This window comes from Glossina fuscipes, unplaced genomic scaffold (genome assembly GCF_014805625.2).
Source record: "Glossina fuscipes isolate IAEA_lab_2018 unplaced genomic scaffold, Yale_Gfus_2 0, whole genome shotgun sequence".
NCBI classification, from domain to species: domain Eukaryota; kingdom Metazoa; phylum Arthropoda; class Insecta; order Diptera; family Glossinidae; genus Glossina; species Glossina fuscipes.
Genome location: NW_023998414.1, coordinates 31,635,625 through 31,658,269, shown reverse-complemented (window position 1 = coordinate 31,658,269; position 22,645 = coordinate 31,635,625). Strand labels below are relative to the sequence as shown.

The following is a 22,645-nucleotide window of genomic DNA, read 5'->3' as shown; positions in this document are numbered from 1 at the left end:
TGCGCCTCTTCGTTGCCCAAGTTGTATTTATTCGCGTATATATATAACGCATGATCAAATTACCTATGCCTTCATCCTATTAAGCGTTATTCCAACCAAATTTTTCCACATTCAAAATGATTACCGGAGTGCGGAGTGCAACGTGCAACGTGCAACGTGGAGCTGTACCCCTGTTGCATTACGATCTTTTTCGCCTATTATTGACATGCATGATCCACCTTTTACTATCAATCTTATCTATCTTGTCAAATATGATACGATTTCGTTTCGTTAGCGCGGCTCAACATTTTCTGCCTTATTTCACTGTTAATTCATGTTAGTTCTTTTTATGCCCCAATCTCGCCTATATCGCAACAGTGTGCTAAGTTTGCGCAAATGTATACAACATAGAGAAGGCCTTGCACCTTATATTGAACTGATCGATTTCTGAGCTTCTGAGCGATCTCAGCTTGCCCGTCCGTCTGACATTATTGCATCGAATTTAAATACATTTTCATCAAATTTGTTGCGTCGACGTGTTTTGACTCAAGGATGAACAATTGAAAATGAATCGGATCGAAGTGCTTTTTCGATCATTTTCTTTAAAACGACTTATTTTAAGTGGCCCTCGCATTTTGAATAACTGCAGGATGTTGTCGGGGTATTTAATGCTAGCCCGTGTTTGTGCCTTTGTTTTATAATTAATATTTACGTATGCATAAGATAAATAATTAAATTTAAAGCGAGTAAATATCTCTACAATGTTTTTAACCAGCAGCAAATCGAATAATATATATGTAAAAGGAATTCAAGTTTTCAACCATGTAAAAATATGTTATAACATATGATATGTACATACATATATAATTTAGGGCCTAATATAGCTTTTGTCATAAAAAGTATAAACATACGTATTCGTAAATATGTATGAAAGAATTGTAGATGCAAGATGTTGCACGAATAAACAAAGGCAACTTAATAACGAGATACGCTACAAAGATCTGAGCGCCTTCCCTTGTGTTTCTGTTATCGATGAGTTTAGTGGCGTTGTTATTTGTCAACTTTTTAATTGCTTGCCCATTCTCATTACTTTTATGGACAAAAATTCTGTTAATGCACACACAGTACGTCAAACATTTACAAAGCAAAATGGTTAAAAATGATGGGGTTTTCAGTGAATATGCGCTATGTTATATGTATATATATATATATATATATATAAATATAAGCGTATATTAACGATAAAAAGCCAATGTATAGGTGACAAATGAAACTTGTTTCCATTTCACAATTTATTTCATACTGAGGAATTCTAAGAAGAGAAAATTTCCTATAGATATATGAAGATACACTATGCAACTGAGAAAAAAGGTTTGTAATTGTCGTAATATGAAATAAAGCTTTCGTATGCGCTGTGGATTTGCAAATGGATTTTTAATTCTATGAAGTTTACTATCGCAAGCAAACTAGCTGAGCTAGCGGATCCATAGGTTTAACTTAATTACAGGTAGAAAGCTTGGCATTCTAGATAGTGTGTAATCGTGATTTCAACAGACAAATGACCTATTATTATTATTATATACACAGACAGACATTTTTAAAGATCTGCGCTAATCAAGAATATATTTATGGTACATAAGAGTATCAGGGACGTCCACTTTGGGGGGACTACTATGCATTATGTGTTCGTTCCGATGTTCTTTTGTGCCCAACATAAAGCACGAAGAGTTAATTGAATAAACACACATACACACAAACACGAAAAGCAGTTTCAGAAATCCCATTATATATATATTGTAGATTGGTAACAATTTCTAAATAAATTTAAGCTTGTTCATATGTCCTTTTGCGCATCTGAGTCATATCCGTGCCACACGTGCTTCCGTTCACACGAAGAAACGTATCACTTTCAAAGGTATCAATGACAAAAACATTGAAAGTTTTTGCACGTAGTTCGGTATTGAAAACGGGCCAAGTCAAAAGCCATAAAATCAGACACACCCACTCAATATTAACAAGTATTAAAATTTGGTTTTATTAAAAGATTCAGCGAAACCAAATATAATTTTCTTATTTGCTACGTAGGATTTCAAAATTCTATCTATTTTAAAATTTCTACCGCGTAGAACTGTTTAAGTAGGTACATGAAAGTCATGTCTTTTTCAAAGAGAAGATATATTTGTACCAAATAGTTAGCGAACTCTGCGCAACCGATATAAATACAAATTTTTCTTTTAAATAATCCCAATGCTTAAGAGCGCGTTTAATAAACTTTACTAACAGTAAAAAGACAATAAATGCAACTCTGTCGACGTTTAGAAGCAACTGTGTTAAAATGTTTTACGAAATTTTACTAAGAACGTGTGCTAAGAACATTTATTTCGAAAAGGCGACCTGCAAATAAAATTTTAATCGATTAGAATAAGACTTTAGAGGAACATAAAATGTTCATATATAATACAAACATAATAATTCCGATCCTATATTCACATTTATGCAAATCGAAAGTAACTGTTAGCTTTACTAGCACTTGAGATACGCATACAATACAATTTATTCTTGGTGTTTCCTTCTCAACTAAGCTATCAAATGGTACAATCGATTCATCGACATTACCTAATAATATAAATTTTAATATACCGAATCGTTTCTCTAACAATTTTATCTTCAGGAAGTTTACTCAATTTATATATGTTAGTTATGAGCTTTTCAATCCGTTTCGAGTCCTTCGAAAAAATCCAAGTTGTATCTATTACTTGATTACTTGATCTCATTATCCGATTATTTAAATTCGATCAAATCGATTGTTCTTAATACGCGCGATTTATCTATGTCGTATTTAAATTAACATGTAATCTTAACATCGTAGTTTCGTTCGAAAACTAACTGAATTCTTTTATTATTATCGGTTGCCAAGCTTTTGCATATTCACTCACAACCAAGATCCTGCAGCGGGTGTGCCCCTGTAATAGATGTGTAAATGTTTTTTTGTTTTTCTCTTCACCTGCCTTTTTATATGTTGTACTTTGTATTAGTGTTTAGTAATAATTAGAATAAGATTTACTTCTAACCGTGAATTGAATTCGATTGCAAATGCAGTTTGGCTGAATTTCATGTAGGCAAAGGATCTTGAGTAACAACTCAATGGTCGCGGAGTCAAATCTCAAGTGCAGTAGAGGCGAACGTATGCTCTAAGTTATCTGGCAGCCCTTAAAAAATCCATGCTTTATAAATTTATTTACAAATTACATAATAGAAATAAAATAATTACTCTCTGGCAATTCAGTGCGAGCTTGTTTGAAACATTCTTTTACCCATCTATGAAAAGTGAATATTGATATGACGCATATGGTCTGTTTCAAAACGAGATAATGAAGGTTTTTGTAAAAAATGTCAATATTCCCGATACTTTTTGATCATAATCAAAAAAATTTCATTTATCTTTAAGGCGAGATTACCCTCTACTAATTACTTACGACCCGACAAAACAATATTGAATAATAAATTTATTTAGATTTTAAAACGCAATGACGATAAAATCGTTCGTTTTAATCGCAATTTTTTCTTTTTTGGTTTTTTTAAATCTTAATTAAATCTTCAGACAGACGAAGTATTAATAACTTCTTTCTTTTTCGTGATATTTAATTTAGACAAAAACTTGCATTTATATAACATATATATGTACAATGTTTTTGCTTGGTTTCTTTTTTCCTTCAGCCTTTTTTGCATGTCAGCTTTGCGCTGGTCTACAGTAAAACAAGACTGCCGATTAAAATTATAAATAAATATAGATAGGTGCTTACGGAGACAAGTATTTGCAACTTTTCAAAATGACCAAAAAAAAAAAAACTAAAAAATTGTAGTATATATGTATGTATAAAATTTATGTGCTTAAAGTTTTTGAAAATTTTCTAAAACAACACACATATAAACAACGGCATATATGGCTCGCCATGTGTACGATATAATGCAAATGCACTGCTGTGTTGCTGGATAATCTCTCACACATGTTATGCCTTTTTTGTCTCTAGAGGTATTAACGGGAAAATATTTACATTGAGATGTAAAAAGTTTTAGATTCTGTTTACTTTATTTTCCTAGTTTGCAACGATTTAAGCAAAAAAACAATAATAAAAATTAACTTTAGCTTGAATAGAATCTGTTGGCACTCACCATTCGAACCTGTAGCTTTAACCATACTGCACACATCAAGGCTTCAGATAAATTATTTCCTATTCAGTATGCTCTTAATAAGCATTCTTAACAACTTGTCATATAATTTCCTTCTTTTTTTTTTTATTATCAAAAGTGCTTAAAGTCCATTCACTAATAGAAAATAAAAAAAAAAAAATAAAAATCCATTTGCTTTTTGCTTGTGATAGAGACCTTTTCGCTTCCGTTTATCATTTTGAAGTAATTTGGAACTAATAGATTTTAAAGATTAACTCCAGAACAATATTAAAAGCAACGATTGTAAGCATTGCAACAGTTAAATAGACAGACATATATAGACTTACGGAAAAAGAACAAAAAAAAAAAAGCAATGAAAGGAAACAAGACTTTCTGTCTTCTCTGCTTCAACATTTTATACCCATCACATTCATTTTGTGAAAACGTTTGCGGCGCCCAAAACGAAACCCCGCAGAGACCCCGTAAACTATATGCATTCTTGATCAGCTTCAAATTCTAAATCATGTCCGTCTTTGCGTCTTTCTGTCTATGTAAAATCCGCTGTAAACATTCTCCCAGCCGCGAAAATGAATTTACCGACTGTAAATTTGGTAGAAACATTGGAAGTTCTTTCACGCAGGATGGTATTGAAAATGAAAGACACGCCTATAATACCACAGAAACTGAGAACAATCCCATTCTTCGAAAGAAATAAAAAGTAAGTGTTTTACTTATAAACTCTCATCAACTACAGCAGTGAAGTCTAAGAAAACTTGAGAGTGCATTCTATGGGCGATGCTAGCGCACCTGCACAAAAATGAAAAAAATTATACCGTCTATCTAGTATTAGAAACAAGTTCCAAATACCCCAGAAAATATATAAGTACTTGGAAAGTTTCAAATTTGGAAGGCTAAAGCTAAGCAGGCCCGTCGATTCGTCTGTTCATCTGTTCGTCTGCCCAACGAGCGTTCACGCATCGATTTGAAAAAGTATTTGGAGGTGATCGAAGATTTTCAAAGAAAACGCCCTCAACGCTCACTTGCATGCATATGTGATAAAAACTTGAAAATTTAGTTGCCTTGCTTTGTTCTCTCTCTTTTAGGTGCAACGGTGATGGGGCGAATATAATTTTCTGACTTGTTTAAGATCCAACCGATTTATCATGATGCTACACAAAGTCCACGGTTGAATTAAGTAATGCTTATAATCTTAGATATTTCATTAAATCTTCGTTGCTTGTATCCAATGAAATGATAAGTTTAGTATAAAACAGTGCGGTGGACATGAAAACTTGTTGTCTCCACGTGCCTTTAAAATGTGAATTTGTCTGATGTTTTTGGCTTGTAAGTACATTTTAGAATACATTGTGTATATATATATATATATAAATATTTATTTTGTACGAATTTTTCACTAATTAGTTTTTCCCTATATATATATATATATATATAAATCTAAATGATCTGTAAAATGTAAATTTGTTATCAAAAACTTTAATGTTTTGAAAATTTTCAAACTTTGCATTTAACTCTTTAACCAGCATTTGTGAATGTGCAAGAACCGTATGTTAATATATACGCATGGTTCACACCATATCCATTGAAGCCGGTATAGAAAATTAGTGAAAGTTTTATAAATAATCTGACGAATATAAAAAAAACAAAAAAAAAAATAAAAATAAATAAAATTGTTACCAAAACCTTCCTTTAAGCATTTTTAGCAAATAATCTTGGTTTGGATCAGCTGCCTTCAATAGCATCGAAACAGACTATACATAATATAAATGAGAACAAAAGTACTCTTCATTCTTGCTTTTAGTCACAGTAGTCTGCAAAAGTTGGACACTGTACGTCTTCCATAAGTTGGGTCTTTTTCTAACTTCTTCGTTTTCTTGACGTTTTTATAATGCCCTTAAAATATGCTACTGGTCTTTAGGTCATAAAGCCATAAATTATTATTATAATCGTCCCGGAATCTGTCAAACGTTTTGAACAAGGATTGAGTGCGTGCAGGTATTCCTTATCGGTTTCATCATATTTCAATGCAAATGTCATCACCACTCCTCTCTTGAAATGATGTTCGCGATCTTAAAACCTTATGGTATCACACTCTTTTTTTTTTTTTAATCACTCTCATCAAGAGATAAAGAGAATGGTTCGCACCGCAAGTGATGAAAGATGCGTCATGTTTTCTTATTTAGAAAGCTGGTGTCTAAAAATTCTAGACCTTTAAGCTTAGATTTTTCAATTGTGTCTAAAACTTTTTTGCAATGAATTTTCTCAACATCAAGCTGGAATAGTCGGTAATTCGAACCAATCGGGATATCGTTCTTACCTACATCTGGCATAAAAAAATATTGAAAATAAGAGGGAGTAAGTATTGCTTTACTTAAAAAGCACACCGATTGTATAAATATATTATTAAGGGTATTTGCTTTAGTATATCTATGAAGCGGTATACGATCCCTATGTCTATTGAATAAGTTTTACTTGTAACTGCAGTTAGATATATTTTTTTGCTCTGGAAGTGGCCAGTAAAAGTTGGATTCAATCCGATTATAAGCTTTTGTTTTTATGGATGCAATATATTTCATGTAAGCCTTTACTTAGGATGACATAACCTTACTTACATTTACGCTACGCTATACATTCACATACGCTCACCAATGAACCCATTGTTTAATTCTTTCGTCATTCAGTTCTTAAATCAACTTTTACTGAATCGACTAAAAGCATTCAATTGTTTATTATGCACATGTTTTGTAAATTAATTTACAAAGTAGGGATTTTTGTAAAGACTGCCGGATAACTTAGATCATATGCTTGCCTGTATTGAAAGCTCGACCGCACTTGAGATGTGAATCCGCGATCATTGAGTTGTTAGCTAAAATGCTTTGCCTACTTATGCGACCAAGGACTAATAGTATTTTTTTTTCACAGTTGACAGCATTTCTCTGTAAGACTAAGTGAGTTATGATCAAAAAAGAAAAGACACTCGTATCCGTTGGTGTTGAATTAATATTTTGTCTCTAAATAAATGTTGGACTTCAATTTGAATTCTCTTCGTAACTTTGCGATTACAGTAATACTGTCTTACAGTGTCATACAGTGGGCCACACCAATCCACAGTTATTCATAAAATGCCTTTAACTCTGATACTTGTTGATTAGTCGGTGATTAAAAAAATATATATTCTGTGTAAAAAGTGTCCAGAATTATTAAATAGCTACAAAATACTGTCAATGAACATGAAAAATTTGTCTAGGTCTTAAGTGTACTCCTTACAACTCATACGATGATTTTACCAACTACCAATATCGTAGCGTCTTCCTTCATAACGTCCACCCACGTCATCCCTATATTTCTCATATCCATATTGCTAGGGTTTTGATGGAAAGCAAAACTTGATACAAAAACTTGATTAAATTTGCTTTCAGCAAATAAAACGCTAAACACTTGCGGAAAAGGTATTGCGACGATTTTCTCACTTTGGTGAGTATTTAAAGCGACAATTTTCAAAATTGTAGACACTGCATATATGCATCAAATTGCTCTAATCAATAATATCACTGCAGATCGACAGTCTGAGAGTAAGATGGGCACGACTACGTTTTAGTTTATAGGGAGAAAACTAAGGGCCTTCCGTACTCGCACTCTTCGTTGTTGAATATGAAAAGGAACGCGTGGAAATTACAATTTGCCTATAACGAATACTAAGAAGGACTGAATTTTGATTCGACTTTCAGGTTATCTGATAATAAGGTAAATGTAACAATACATATAGTATAGTAGATCAGCAAAAATATCTGAATTATTATTGAAAATGTAATTGAAATCAGCGATCCATTCGTTATACATAACCTGGTTTCATTTTGTTTATGAACTATGTATAATTATTGTTACGCTTTTAACTCAATCTTGTACTCTTCATATATTAAGCTTCATAACGTACTGGTACACTGACCTACAGCAACATTCAAAATAACTTTTTGGTTAAACTTCATTAATACCTGTAGTGTTTGTGTGTGTGTGTATGTGTATATGTATGCACGTAAAAAATTTGGTAATACTTTGCCCGTACGTAACTGAAAAATATAAAAGTTGTTCGCTCTCTATCTCTCTTTACGATTTTTAACACATATATTGGCAATGAGAGACACAGTTTTCTAAGACAAAGAGAAGGTCTCCGTGCAGCGTCAAGAAGAAAATCACGTTCAGTTTAAAGCGAATCGTGGATACTCTTGAATGAATACATTGCTCAAATGAAATATTGTAACGCGGAAAACTTGCGTATTCGAATTTTCTTAACTACCTGCACGCTTGATATTATTAGCCACGATTATATATATATTTACGTAATTATGTCCATTAAATCCATATATCTGGGCTATTTTCTGATTAGGTTAGTTTAAACAGAAATACTGATGTCTTCTTTAAGCATTTTGTCTCCGTGTTTGCAACATTTGAAAAATCAACGAATAAAAGGCAAATAATAAGTAGGTTTAGTTTGTGATCTTCTTCTTACATTTATTTATTTGTATTACGAATGAAATGGTATAATTAATATAATTGCTAAATATATCGGATTTTGTTAAAGGGTCCAATGTCTATTTACTTAGTTTCCACTTGTAGTATATACATACTTGCAGTCTGTGTTAATTTAAATTGGGTTTGCTTGTAATCGTATTTGTTTTATGTAAAATATATATATATATATATATATATATATATATATATATATATATATTATTTTTAGTAAATTTATTGTATGGCGCATGCGTGCATGATTTTAACATGTTAGTGGTCATTGCATATTGGAGGTGTTCACATACTCCACAAAGCTGCTTACATTAGTAAATATTACAAAATTTACATTAAAAAGCTATAAGGCAAGCGTGTAGATTGAAATTTAACATAAATAAAAAAAAAAAAAAAAAAAAAAAAAAAAAAATTAATCGTTAATTGCAACTTCTTCTGCGCGTTCGATTATCAACAAAGTTAATTGAAAAAAACAAGTGAGAAATTGATTACGACTCGCGGCGAATCTTGGATACACAGCACCTAAGGTAAACCATTGAAAATCACCTCTGCCATTTGCTAATATTGATCATATCAATGGATCCGATCAATTAGTATATTTTTCTATGTCACTCTGTTAGATGTATTCAACTTTCCATCTTATCTATTGCGGATCCTTTCATAAGGAAAGTAAAGATTTGACTGTTTTTTTTTTTTTTTCGATATATGTTTTCTTTTGAATGCATTTATGGATCGAGCGGGCTTGATTTCAATCTTTGAATTCGAGCACATTTGGCCCTAGTTTTAGTAATAGAGTGAGCAAAGGGCCGGAGAGCCGGATACAACTAATTTAACTAATTTATCATTTGCCATCGAAAGGATCAATGTCCACCGACTTCTCGGACTTTTCACAAAATTTTATCAAGTTTTTGACAAAGTTAAAGAAAATCGTTGAATATCCTGGATTTGGATAGTAGAAATGTATGAAATTTCTTCAACTTTGCTATAATTACAGAGTTTTTATTAAACTTCCAGAAAAACCTTTTAATACAACATATGCACATCTAATGGATTGATATTTAATAAAGATTATGAAGATTCTTTTCAAACATAGACGAGATTTTGCTTAGCTTCCTCTGATGTTTTGCCGTTTTGTTAGTGTTGTTTTCAATTTTTCAATTTGTCAAAGTTTCTTACTTCATTTGTCGCCTTCAGATGATGCCTCACAAGTTCAATTTATACAAATTTTTCTTACGCAAGAAGGATTCCCTGGCGCTATAATCATCCTTATAAGTGAAAATTTATAAAAAAATTTTTCGATCATATACACGTCATATCTACATTATGTGATCGACATGCAAGTTAGAAAAGTGAAGTGTATCCGATATGCAGTTGCGAAGAGACTTGATTTAAGTTTTATAGCTAGTGTGCGATTTGCTGGTGATCGCCGATTAATGCGATCGTTGATGCATGTCATACTGTCATTGGATGTCATTGGAAAATGTAACGAAATAAGGTATTTGTATGCCATGACATGGGTAAAAACATTTTACTCCTTTCAGTTATATTTTATATAAACAGTTATATATATATATATAGTATACAAGTATACAAAAATAAGAGCAAACTGAAGATATATCTGCATGTCTTCGGTATGACTCCTCTGACTATGCGAAGATTGCGTTAAGCGAAGTTTATCTTTGTTTCAACAGTACGTGTTTTCGTATATCAAACAACTCTGCTGCTGCTGCATACTCAAGGTAATCAACTTTTAAAGCTAAAAGAAAAAAAAAAAAACAAAAAAAGGAGAAAAAATCACAAAGTTGGTTTAAAGTTTAAAGCCCATATGTTATTATTATTGTTTTTATTTCTGTATAAATCATATTATAATAATAATAATATTATAAATAATACATAAAAAAAAATAAATAAATAAACAAAACTAAATATATTTTATTAATGATGGATGAAGTGTTTGCAAAAAAAGCGTTCAAATTTATGTCGTTTTACGTGCAAATCATGTCATGATGTTATAGTCGGTGATAAAAGTTAAGCAAATTATATTTGTCTAGAGTGTGAGTGAATATGTGAAAACTAGGTTTATTTTTTTCCTTTTTTTCTTTTCATTTTAGTTAATAGATATTTACACGATTTTGATAAATATTTATGTTATCTGGGATCAATTTCTAAGTACTAAGCCAGACGTTACCGGTCTAAATGGATTCAAACTTTTTTTATTTTCCCTGAAGTTTTCTATATATTTTCATTTGTAAATTGTGAAGGTTTTCTTATACCCTACATTAGTTGTAGCACAAGGGCGTATTAAGATTGTGCAGATCACTTTTCGACTCGATGTAAACTTTTCTGCCTGTCTGTCAGTCTCTCCTTCTTGTCTTCCACTTATGGTCCCGCAATTTCGATGAAATTTCGATGATTGATGCGCGTTATGGAAATTGAATCCTATCGGGCGACTTTTTCGATCACTTCCCAAACAATCCCTTATTTTGGATAGTCGTCATATGAATAGCTGTGTTGGGGTATAGCGCATTTAGTGGTGGGCCATGGCCCACTATAGTGTTTTCATTTCTTTTAATTATTAAATATGTGTGCGGTTTAAAATGTTTATCGCTTTGATTTAGTATCAAGAATAGCGAAAATAATATTTACAAATAATGCGTTAAATTAATCTAAAAGAGTCTTCGTATATAGAGATTTTAAAAGTTTTTACATTAGGAACGGGAGGGCGACAAGCGAAAAATCGCTTAATAACAGCAATTGCTGCTGGTATCACGACATTATGTATTTGTTATGATTAGCCAGCCGGTAATCATATAATAATAAAACAAAAATCTAAATGTACATTGATATGTGCAGCGATTCACGATTAGTGTTAATTTGTGTGAGATGTTGTTCTTCTCTTTTCACTAGATTTACTAAAGGATATAGACCACATTCAGAAGGACTTGAGGTAGACCCATCTTTTATTGTACCGATGTTTGCCTGTCCGTTTTGCTTTCTTGTGCTCAACGTACAGTTCGCAATTTTTGATATATTTTGATCAAATTTAGTGTACCGACCTGTTTTGGTGCAAAGATCAACGCTATTGTAAATAGTTTTTTAGCTGCTTCTCCTTTATAACATATTAGTTTGGAAAGTGTATAATATGACTGAACTGCACAAAGCGAAGCGTCCTAGGAAATTTTACGCTATTACGTGACCCACTCTAAGGTTGTTAATTCAATTTCATTCTAATTTTAATTTAAGATTGACTCTGCTCTTTGGTTTTTATTACACTATGCTTTCGTTGAGCTCGGGAGACATGACTTTTCCGCTTTTCGCTTGACTAATAAACCCATTTAAACAAAGACTTTCCCGGACTGTAACGACAATCAGTGACTCTCCTTTAAATGCGTATAATATGAACTGCTAGTCCGTTAGTCGCTTTAACAAATCTTACTATAATCCGTTTGTCCTACTCATTACATATATAGTTCTGGTTAACACTTCACCCACAATCAATGTAAATGTTTTTCTCACGGTTTTTTTTTTTATGAAACTGACGGGCTAATCTATATCGATTTAGGTCTGTCAACATCTTTAACTAATTGTGCACTAGTCTTTCGATAGTTTCAAAACAATTTTATAGATGGGAAACTAAAACATGGCATAAGTATTCTTAGCTGATGGCTGGAAATTCAGTTTGAAAATGAACATGATCTGTTCACAATGACACTCGCCGGCTATTGATTTAAAACTTGGCGCAAGTTCATCAAAAATCTCACCGAAAATATGACCTTGACTGAAAAATACGCCCACCCGAAATCCCAATGTAGATAATGGATATTATAGATTAAATTATAAATAAAAAACTCCGCAGAGACGATAGAGTTGTTTGGTGAAGTGTAATTACTTTATTTTTAATTCTTTCTTTAATCACGACCACAATTTACGAAACGTATTCGTAGGTAGTGCAATAAAATCTCTAAACAATTATGATAGTATACGATTCGATTCTTATCGGGTAATGGGTAAAAATATTATTACAAAGCAATTAATTTTCTTTCAGGAAAAATGATTGTGATCGACACTAACGAATTTCAATTATTGTTGTTACCATTGCTCTCTCTCTCTCTCTCTCTCTCTCTCTCTCTTTCTCTCTCTTTGTATATTTAAACCAAATATACATTTGTCATTGCAATTGGAAGTCATTGTTTCAATTTTCCACTTGAACTTTTAGCATAACCAGGACACGAAAACATAATTTATTAAATCATTGCAGCGTTTCCAATTTGCATATCTATTTCTAACGTAGTCATGACAACTATTGTGGAATTTGGGTATCGTTTGTTGTTTCAAAGTTAAATTTTTGTGGATGCAAACCAATGCACGTGTAATACAATTGCGAACGTAAGCGTGATAAATTGCGTTTTGCACTCTGAATATAAAATTAAATTTAATAAATTAAAATTGAAAAGGAGAGGTTGAAGAATTACGGCGTCGCAATCAAAATCATTAAACCATATTTGTTGTAAGTGTATATACGAGGAAAAACTTAAAATAGATAGTAATTTTTATTGAAAAGTGCAAAACTCTAATAACGAACGTGCCAGTGAGAACGAGATTATGCTAAATAAATATTCATTTATATAATTTTTCATTTATTTTATTAATCATTTAATTTGCCCCATTCACATTAAATACTTCCTATTGTCAGGTATTTGCAAAAATTCGAATCATTGATCAATTTTTCATTTGAAAAATGCATTTATTTAGAAAAACAAACAATAAACAATTCAGATATGATGGAGCAGCTTCACCATAAGCTTCTACACAATTTTTGGCTGGAATCGCGGCAGCACATTTCTTCCGATAAACAACAAAAGTAATGAATTAAAAAGAAGAAGAAGAATTTCGAGAGGTCCATGATCGCTGTCGATGTCAACTTATGTTGAACAAGTCATTAGTATGAAATGGAGAAGCATTCAATTAGGTAAAGGAAGCTGAAAACTATCGAATTCAACTGTCATGTACTCTGGTTTGTACCTATAAAAGTCGCTGATCAAAATTTTTGCAAACACCTAATATATATATTTAAACGTAATCATCGTTAGCATATTGCTAAGGCAGCCAGAGTTAATAAAATTTTAATTAGCAAAACAAGTACGCGCCTCTTTAGTATCTTATTGTGTAATCGCTATAAAGACATGTGCTACAAAAAAAGTGTTGCTTTGTCTATTTGCTTTATGAAGGTTGTCGTCTGCCTTTCAAAATGGACAAAAAAATTATACATAAACCCGGACAGAAACTATATTTAGCTTTGATTGAATCTCTTGTCGCCATTAACTTGTATTGCATGTTTGATTACAAGATATGCTAGCACGACAATCAAGTTCACATAAACAACAGATCATAGTTTTGTAAGACTTGACAGCGTTACGTAGATTGTGTGAGTGTGTGTGTGTGTGTGTTGGAAAACCATTAACAGGCTTCCGTCTTGGCAGCGCGAGACTTTAACCCGCTAAAAACCACCCCTTCCTCTTCCCTAATCTGTGGCACGTATACCTTTTAGGTATACCTTTACAGGGAGGTTAGCCGTTTAGGCACTGCTGAAAAGCCCACGTTGACGCTCTTCGTGTTATTGTTTCCTCATAATGTTTGCGGCGAGCACACCTACCACCTTCCATATTATCAGGTCGTGCAACATATTTGTCAAAACATTGTCGGGGAGTAGTAATACTCCAATTTCCGTCTATAGTCTCTGTTGTTCGTTATGGTATTTCGGCCAGACAAAGAAAACATGCTCAGCGTCTTCGACGCAATCACAAAAGCTACAGAGTGGGTCCTGCTCTATTTTAAACCTATTCAAATATGCTTTAAAGCAAGCATGGCCGCTAATCAGCTGTGTTAAATAGAAGTCTAACTCATCGTGTTGCCTATTCACCCGGGGCCGTAACTTTACTATGAGCCGGTGCGTCCATCACTCGCTCTGCACCCGCGCTCTTGCCAAAGTTCCACCAGTTGCTGTTTTGCTCGCTTGTGCACTTGTGTGTGTGTGGGCGTGTGTGTTTTTGTGTGTGAAAAAGGTATTTACATTGTCTTACTTGCATAGGGAAAGAATTTCGATAACAACAATAATAAGCAAAGATGCAGAAATCACAAAATTATTCGTTAATTTTGCATTTGAAAAATTGCGGTTGAGGATAAGCCTTTTCTTGACCATGGCAAGCGAAAGCGAAAATTGCTCCTTCCACTTGACTTTTTTATGCATTGATTTGTCAAGCTCCCGAAGAGTGAATCATTTTCTATAATTTCTTCATCGTTTTATCCAAATTTATCCTTCATATAATTGATAATATTTACTAGGGAGCCCCGATATACAAAATACAGCAACTGGGGTAGTAAAATTCGAACTTGAATTCATACACTTTTGTTATTGAAGCCGTTGGGCTATTTCTTAAAAGTTCACTTTGTCTTAACGAGAATAGCTTTCAGAACTTTCTTAATGTTTTCGAGTGTTATCACCTCCGTCGGGCATCCAGATCATTCACCACAACTATCGACACATATAATTTTGGCACACACTTCCTTCTGTTCCCACGCTCTTTCTTGACTACCACCGAGTTATAGATACAAGATCATATTAGAAAAAAAAAAACTATCTAGTGATAGTTCATTCATGAATGATCGAAATGTAATGGAATTTTAATCGATGTCGTTGGAAAATAATGTGGATTTTTTGCGGAAGCAAGAATTCGGTGAAATAAAATAAAAAGAACTTTCGTGAGCGCATATGTGAAAGAATGCTTAAATCAAAGTTTCGTTGAGTAAAAGCTTTTGTTAGTAGCTGCTCGTTGTCAGATTAATCTACCGATCCGCAATAATTTGCAATTATGTAAAGGGGAAGCATATGCGAGTTAAGAGAAAAGGCAAAAAACAAAAAAAAAAAAAACAAAACGTATTTACGATTTAAAAGCCTTTACCCCTATTTTAAGAAGCAAGACTAATAATAAGTTGTAGTCGAAATGCAAACGAAAATTACGAATAAAAGAAAGTATTTTACATATCATGCAATTTTTTGGGCTTTTTTGATGAACTACTACTACTTCCTATATTCGTGAGATCTTTTAACAATAATAATAATACGTTCATTACGATCAATGTCTTTTTCGATATATCAGTTTATACGTTCCTTCATATCTCTATCCCTTCATATGATGGCTTAAAACTTATTACAAAATTGAAATTAGTTTAATAATTGACACAGAATGTAGGATTGCAGGTAAGCGACGAATTCATAGAATAGATGCATGGAAATACAATTATTTAAGCGTTACAAATTTACAATAGCTTCGTGGAAGCTGTTATGTTAATAATTACTTACGCTGTTAATTTCTTTTTGATTTGTTCTTTGCAACTAGAATAGGGCTTGAAAAATTTTCTAAGCTTTTAAGCAAGATAGAGGTTTTAAAGCTACCACATTATCAGTTCTAGCTATGTCGCAGATAATTCAATAAAAATTTCATTCAATCATTCATAAACCTGCTATATTTAGTTCCCTTCTGCTTTTCATTCAGTTGAAATGTACGTGTTATTCTTAGTTATTATTCAATGCTTTTTTCTTTCCAATGGTCAATTTAGTGAGTTTTGTTAAATACTGTTACACATGTACAGATAGTTATGTGCGTTTGATTGCTTTATTAAATTTAGGCGAATGTGAAACGGATTTATTAGGGCAGGGCTGGTGCGTAGCTGAAGACAAGTGCAAACTTATGGAAGTGCTTAAAAATGAACATAAGGCGCGCTTACGATGCGGTACTCAGGATAATGGAAACCTTGTAATTAAATAAAAAAGTAATCCATTTTCTCTTCACAGAACTTAACAAAAAAAAAAAAAAAAAAAAAAAAAAATTAATTTCTTTTAGTACTGCTGTCCGCAATGCCTGACAAATCGGTCACAAGTCACCAGTGATAGCGCTCGAACCGACGATCGTTCGTCGCGAAACACTCCGATAACATGTGGCCAAATGTTGGCGCCACGCATTTCGGGTGGCACCAAGACCAGCATAGCTGAATTCCCTTGGTCTGTTTTAATCGAACATGTTAAAGGTCTTTTCTATGCATATATATATATATATATATATATATATGCATGTATATATGTATATATGTATATGTGTATATTGCTTTTCGCGAACTAAGAATAAGAGATTCTAACTCTTTGATGTGACTTTTACAGAAGACGGTACGAAAGCCCACTTCTGTGGCGGTACTTTGATAGCGACCAAATGGATATTGACCGCTGCTCATTGCGTTAGGGATCCATATGCCAAGAATCTTCAAATAACTGCTGTACGTTTGGGTGAATGGGACACCGATACCAATCCTGATTGTCAAACCGACGTACGCGGCAATCAAGACTGCGCTCCTCCTTACGTCGAAATAAGTGTCGATAGAGTTTTGCCGCACGATTCATTCAATATGTCTCTAAATGGAATACGCTTTGACATAGCTTTACTGCGTTTATCTTCTCCCGTAACGTATACAGATTTTGTTCGACCAATTTGTATACCGTTAAACGATACTCTACAATCTTTGGATTTTATTGGTTACTCGCTAATAATTGCTGGCTGGGGTCATTATAATTCGGAAAATGTTATGAGCAATGTACTTCAAAAAGCTACCGTCAACGTTGTACCGCATCGAAAGTGTGATTTACAATTTCGTAAATACTACATTGCATTAAGTAAACAAGAGATTTGCGCGGAGGGAACGGGAATAATAGATACATGTTTGGGTGATTCAGGCGGCCCATTGATGTACGAAGATTATGGTATGCATAAAACTGCTCAATGGTATTTAGTTGGTATCACTTCTTTCGGTAGAAGCTCGTGCGGTACCGGCTCTCTACCTGGCATTTATACTCGTGTTAGTGAGTATATAGATTGGATATTGAATACTATAACAAACAATTTAAATTAGAAACAAAATAAATATATACAAAAAGTATAAAAGTACAAAATTAGTCGCACCAAGCTTAGCGTAATAACTGTCATTCAAATATAAGCTAAAGTGCAATTAACAACGAACTCAATTTGTGTAATAAATAAATTTCATCTATTTGATCTGGGTACGTTACGGTGTGACATAATGCTGTTGGGCATTTCCAATTGCTTTTTGATAAAGACTAATTTGTAATCATTGTAATCATAACGAAACACATGGTGTCTCCATTTGATTCTATATATGTATGTATACGTAATTCAGTACATTCTATAGATAATTGCAATATACGTCGCCCTCTATGTCTGCTGTTTTTGAAATTTCATTAAATTTAAAAAAAAAAAAAATTTACAAAAAAATTTATTATTAAATTTATAATATTTAATCTTGCCAACCATTCTATAATATTTTGCAGAAGAGAATTTGTTTTTTTCTTTTCTCAGTGCCTAATTGTATGCTTAATAATGTCCTCGAATATTACCAGTCTCTCAGCTTTTAATCCACTTCAAAATAAAATGTTCAAAATATGCTTTTATGTGCTCAGCGCTACTTGTGAGGGAAGGCCTTCGAACTGTTGCGCGAATGTATGCAAAACCCGAAGGAACTTCGAATGGATCTGTCCATTATTATACTACGAGGTTCACAATCATTTTCTGCATAAATTTAAGCTTGTCTACCCATCTGCCTGTATGTTTGTCCGTGTATCGTTTAACCTATAGGTCGGCAAATATTTTCCGATATTTTGATAAGACTTGATACACTCACGTCGCTTGATCCACGCAAAGCGGATTGGATCAGAACACCTTTACGACCATTATCCATAAAATTTGATTTCTTTAGAAGAAGTCATTATATGAAAACGAATAGAAATTTTTAAAATTTATCAACAAAAATCGATAAAGTGATAGTATTTCAGAAATTTTAAATTGATGGTAAAAACTTGGATTGGGCTTAATTTTGAATCTCCTTTCCATATAACGGTTTCTTGCCTGGCAAAAACATTTAATATTTAACGCTTTATGATGAAATTGATATAAAATTGAATGACAGAAAATTGGAATCCGATCGATCTATTTATCGATGAACAGACGGACATGTTTAGATGTATTATAATTTGAAACTGGCCAAGAATTTATATACTTTTTGTTGGTATAATAAAGCTATTAAAAAATTAAATTTTGATGTACTATATACATTGCGTAGGCGCGGTCACTTTTTCTCATTTTCGTAAAAGGCATTTTTCCCATTTCGTACAGCATCGCCTATAGAATACATGCTCAAATTTTCTTAGATATCTCTGGTGTAGTTTATAAGTCCCACTATTCCTTTTGAAAAACAGCGGAGTTCAGTTTACGTGTGGGCGCGTCTTTCACTTTCAATACCGTCACCCTGCGTGAAAGAATTTTTAATGGTTCTGCCAAATTTGAAGTCGGTAGATCCACTTGTGCAGCGACGAGAACGTTTGGAACAAACATTGCACACGCGGTCAGTCAGATATGCTTGAATCGATTCAGAATTTGAAGTTGATTAAGAATATATGCACTTTTGAGCCCTCTGCAGCTCCCTTCTGACAAATCCTCATACCTCGATGTTGGCTATAAAAAAAGCTTTGATCACGCAGTTGGCACACCAGCAATAAATAGGAGCCTTTGCAATACCACTATACATTTGGCGGGCTTTTGATCAGAATATAATATGCAAAAAATTTGTTCGATTTTTAGAAGCTTGGCTAATAAAATTAACCGATATGTTATTGTGAATATTAAAGAAACTTAAAGCAATTTTTATTGAAAAAAAAAAAACAATGTTTTAAGTAAATTCCTTAGAATCATAATTTAAAAATGAACTCATAACCAGCTGAGTGAAAATGTGAACGCACGTAAAATATTGAATGAATTTTTTTTAAATACCAACTAATCTCCTCTTATCACCGTCAGATATAAGATATTGGTTGATGGTCGGTTCTTGTTCTTAATGTGATTTGTGAATTTACGCACATGCACACTACACCTTAATTAATTGATTCTCAATTGATTTAATACAATTGCTAATTACTTTGCTCAATCATGCGTTATTATTGCCTTTTATTTGGTAATGGAAAGCAAAAAAAAAAAAAAGAAAAGCAAGTAAAGAAATTATATTCGGTCGGGACCGAATCTTTTATACCTATCATCAGTGGGCGCGGTTGTTTTTTCTTTTACACTTCTCTGTTACACTTTTTGAGTAACAAGCGACAAATATGAAAAGCAAAAGAGTGCACAGGTTTTTAGGCGAGTAGACATGTTCTTTGAAAAATGTTGGGTAATTCTCAAACTCTCTTGCAAGTTTATAGGCGATATTTTCGGTTTTTGAACGAGGGATTATTTACCACAGATACGACATAGTTGCGCTGACGGGGCATATCGACAGATGAGTGTAGGGACATACGTAGGTGCTTTCCGAACTTGAAAATGGACAAGAAGTTATATACTTTATGGGATTTTAGAAACTTCCATTTTTTCCATTTTTACCGAGGCACTATGACATCGTCAATAGAGTTCAAATTTTTATAGGTTTATCGGTTACAGTTTACGGTGAATGAAAAAAAAAAAACAATTTTTTATTCCTTTTATTCGCAAAAACAAAGATGTCTTCGCTTTACGTAAAACAGTAGCCGTGTCCTTCTATCGATTTGGCCCATTTGCCAATATCAGCCTGCTTGCAACGACTTCCAGATAGACATTATATAGGCCAGACGGGGCAACAGATCGATGGACAGACGGACATGCTTAAATTAATTAAGAATTTGATGATGATCAACAATATATATTATATTTATGAGGTCTCTGATACTTCCTTCTGAGTGCGGCATACGTTTCGATAAAATAAATATACCCCTCATCCTTCGGTAAAAGAAACAAAAAAAACAAAAAAAGAAAGGAAAAACAAAGAAATAACAACACCGGCAACAATTGCGTCAGTATTAATATTAGTAAAAGGTTTCACAGGTGACAAGCACGAAATATGAAAAAAACGAAATAAAAGTTTGCAGACATCTTAGGGCGATTCATAAATACCCGGCAGTTCAAGCTAATAAATGAAATTTTGTATTCTTCCTTAATAGATAAGTAAGTCAGCGAACCGACTTTGACCATTTCTTAGACAAAAATTCTAACGTCACTCGTATCAGCATTAATTGTATAAGTTTCGATGCTAAGCGATTGACATATATTTTGTATATGTAGATGTTTGTAATCATCTTATACATTAAAACCTATATTTTAGCTGATAATTGCTGTCGACTTGTTTCTCGGTTAACTAACGTATTCTAATCAAGTTTTATTAATTTGAATACATATAGAAATTGTTGCAAAGCACTTTCGAATAAACAAAGGCAAAAAAATGCAGACAGTTTTGCATACAAAGTATATATTGTAGTCATCAGTGTAGGGTAGCAAATAGCAATAAGTCGAGGGAGATAAGTGGTAGCGAGTTATAGAATGTGGTAATAGACCGATATAAGTTGTAGTAAGCAGATGCCATGAATGAATTATGGGGTGCGATCTGCAATAAACTCCTGCTATTCCGTTGTACTTCGGAGACTTTGACTTAGCTATTTCCTGAGCTCGGCAAAAAATAATCGATAATCGAATTGATTGACAAACTATTGAAAGCTGATATCGACTTTTATGAAATGCTTTTGTTCTTTCCGGAGCGACTTTTACTCTTGATTCGCATAAACGTCAAGTCCTTGGTCAAAATACGAAAGATGCCATTTGTGTATTTGATTAAGTTTTCCGTTTCCCGTAGTTGCAATTTTAGGAAACCGTCACTCATACATGCACATATATATACATACTGCATTAAACAAATGTCCAAAATATACCCCTTTGGTACATTTGGTTTTTAATTTCCAGTTCTGGTGAATAATTAAAGTAATTTCTGTAATTTGAGAATAAAAGAAAGCAAAAGTAAGCCAAAGGAAATTTTTACCTTGTATATGAGAAAATCCTATCTATATTCACCTGATCAATTACTCACATTTACATTATTTGTGTTTTCTTGTTTTCAGCCAAATATTTTTATACCCTATGTAGGTAATACCTAGGAGGGCTTAAGGTAGACCCAACTTTTATTATACCAGTCTAACCGTGTCCACCCGTCCGTCCCTCTCTTGTCTGCCCATGCTTTTTTTGCGTCCAACCTGTAGTCCACAATTTTTCAGATATATTTTTATGAAATCTTGTACCCTGACGTGCTTTGACCCAAGTACAAATGCTATTGGAAATGCACCACTTTTTCGACCATTCCCCATATGATGCCTCGTTTTAATAAGTCGTTCTAAGAAAAACGAATGGGAGAAATATCGCTTAGTAATAGTATATTGACATTTTAAATTGGTATAAAAAACTTTGGACCGAATTTGGGGCAATATTTTGAAAATTTTTGCCGTATAATACTCATTCCCACGGGAATTGATTCTTCATGTAATTTTCTAATACTTTTAATGAAAATTCGTTCATATAATAGTAATTTGGCATAAAAATTAACATCTGAACTTGGACCACGTAAGTCTGTTTTTGGATCCCAACCCATATAAGGGCGCTAAGGGAGAATAAGCCTGTATATGCCAAAGTCTATTTTTTTAATACTTTATGATGAACATTTGTTCTTAATAAGTCATCCATAGGGAATTTGGAGGTAGAGGTTCTCATGGCATCAAAGTCTGATTTGCGGTTTGTTATGATGGAAGAGCAACTAGAAAATAATAAAATCTTTGACAAATAACTTGGGTTTGCCAAATTTAGCGGCAGCGTAACCGTTTAAGTGCCCCCCCCCAATATGCGAGGCTTTAGGAAAATTATGCATTTGCATAAAAATAAAAGTTAGGTGTAGGGTATCTTGTTCCACTATACAATTCATAATTATTTTTAATAAGACAAATATTTCTTTATCGTATTCTGGAGTTCAGTCTTCATTTTCTTTCCAATCTTTATTG

The 22,645-nt window shown here is 33.1% G+C and overlaps 1 protein-coding gene and 1 long non-coding RNA gene across 3 annotated transcripts in view; both read left to right on the top strand.

The window, feature by feature from the left end:
- Positions 1 to 8,954: 8,954 nt before the first annotated feature.
- LOC119634934 overlaps positions 8,955 to 22,645 on the top strand; it is a 33,120-nt gene continuing 19,429 nt past the window's right edge. Inside the window, exon 1 of the long non-coding RNA XR_005247001.1 lies at positions 8,955 to 9,215. This is a non-coding gene — a long non-coding RNA (uncharacterized LOC119634934). The remainder of the gene's footprint in view (positions 9,216 to 22,645) is intronic.
- On the top strand, positions 15,828 to 18,003 carry LOC119634923 (serine protease easter). 2 transcript variants are annotated; one of them, XM_038029372.1, is made up of 4 exons: positions 15,828 to 16,304; positions 16,375 to 16,502; positions 16,590 to 16,773; positions 16,904 to 18,003. In XM_038029372.1, exons 1-4 carry the CDS (start codon positions 16,247 to 16,249, stop codon positions 17,644 to 17,646), a joined length of 1,113 nt encoding a protein of 370 aa, XP_037885300.1. In that variant the 5' UTR covers positions 15,828 to 16,246; the 3' UTR covers positions 17,647 to 18,003. The 2 variants fall into 2 exon arrangements, with proteins under 2 accessions (XP_037885300.1, XP_037885290.1); XM_038029362.1 differs by having other exon boundaries at positions 15,828 to 16,502.

Excerpts from the sequence above, each read along its gene's own strand:
- LOC119634923 (XM_038029362.1), top strand. The coding sequence starts at position 16,293 with ATGGTCAATTTAGTGAGTTTTGTTAAATACTGTTACACATGTACAGAT. Across the intron at positions 16,503-16,589 it reads CTCAGGATAATGGAAACCTT|TACTGCTGTCCGCAATGCCT; the intron begins GTAATTAAATAA and ends AATTTCTTTTAG. Across the intron at positions 16,774-16,903 it reads TTTAATCGAACATGTTAAAG|AAGACGGTACGAAAGCCCAC; the intron begins GTCTTTTCTATG and ends TGACTTTTACAG.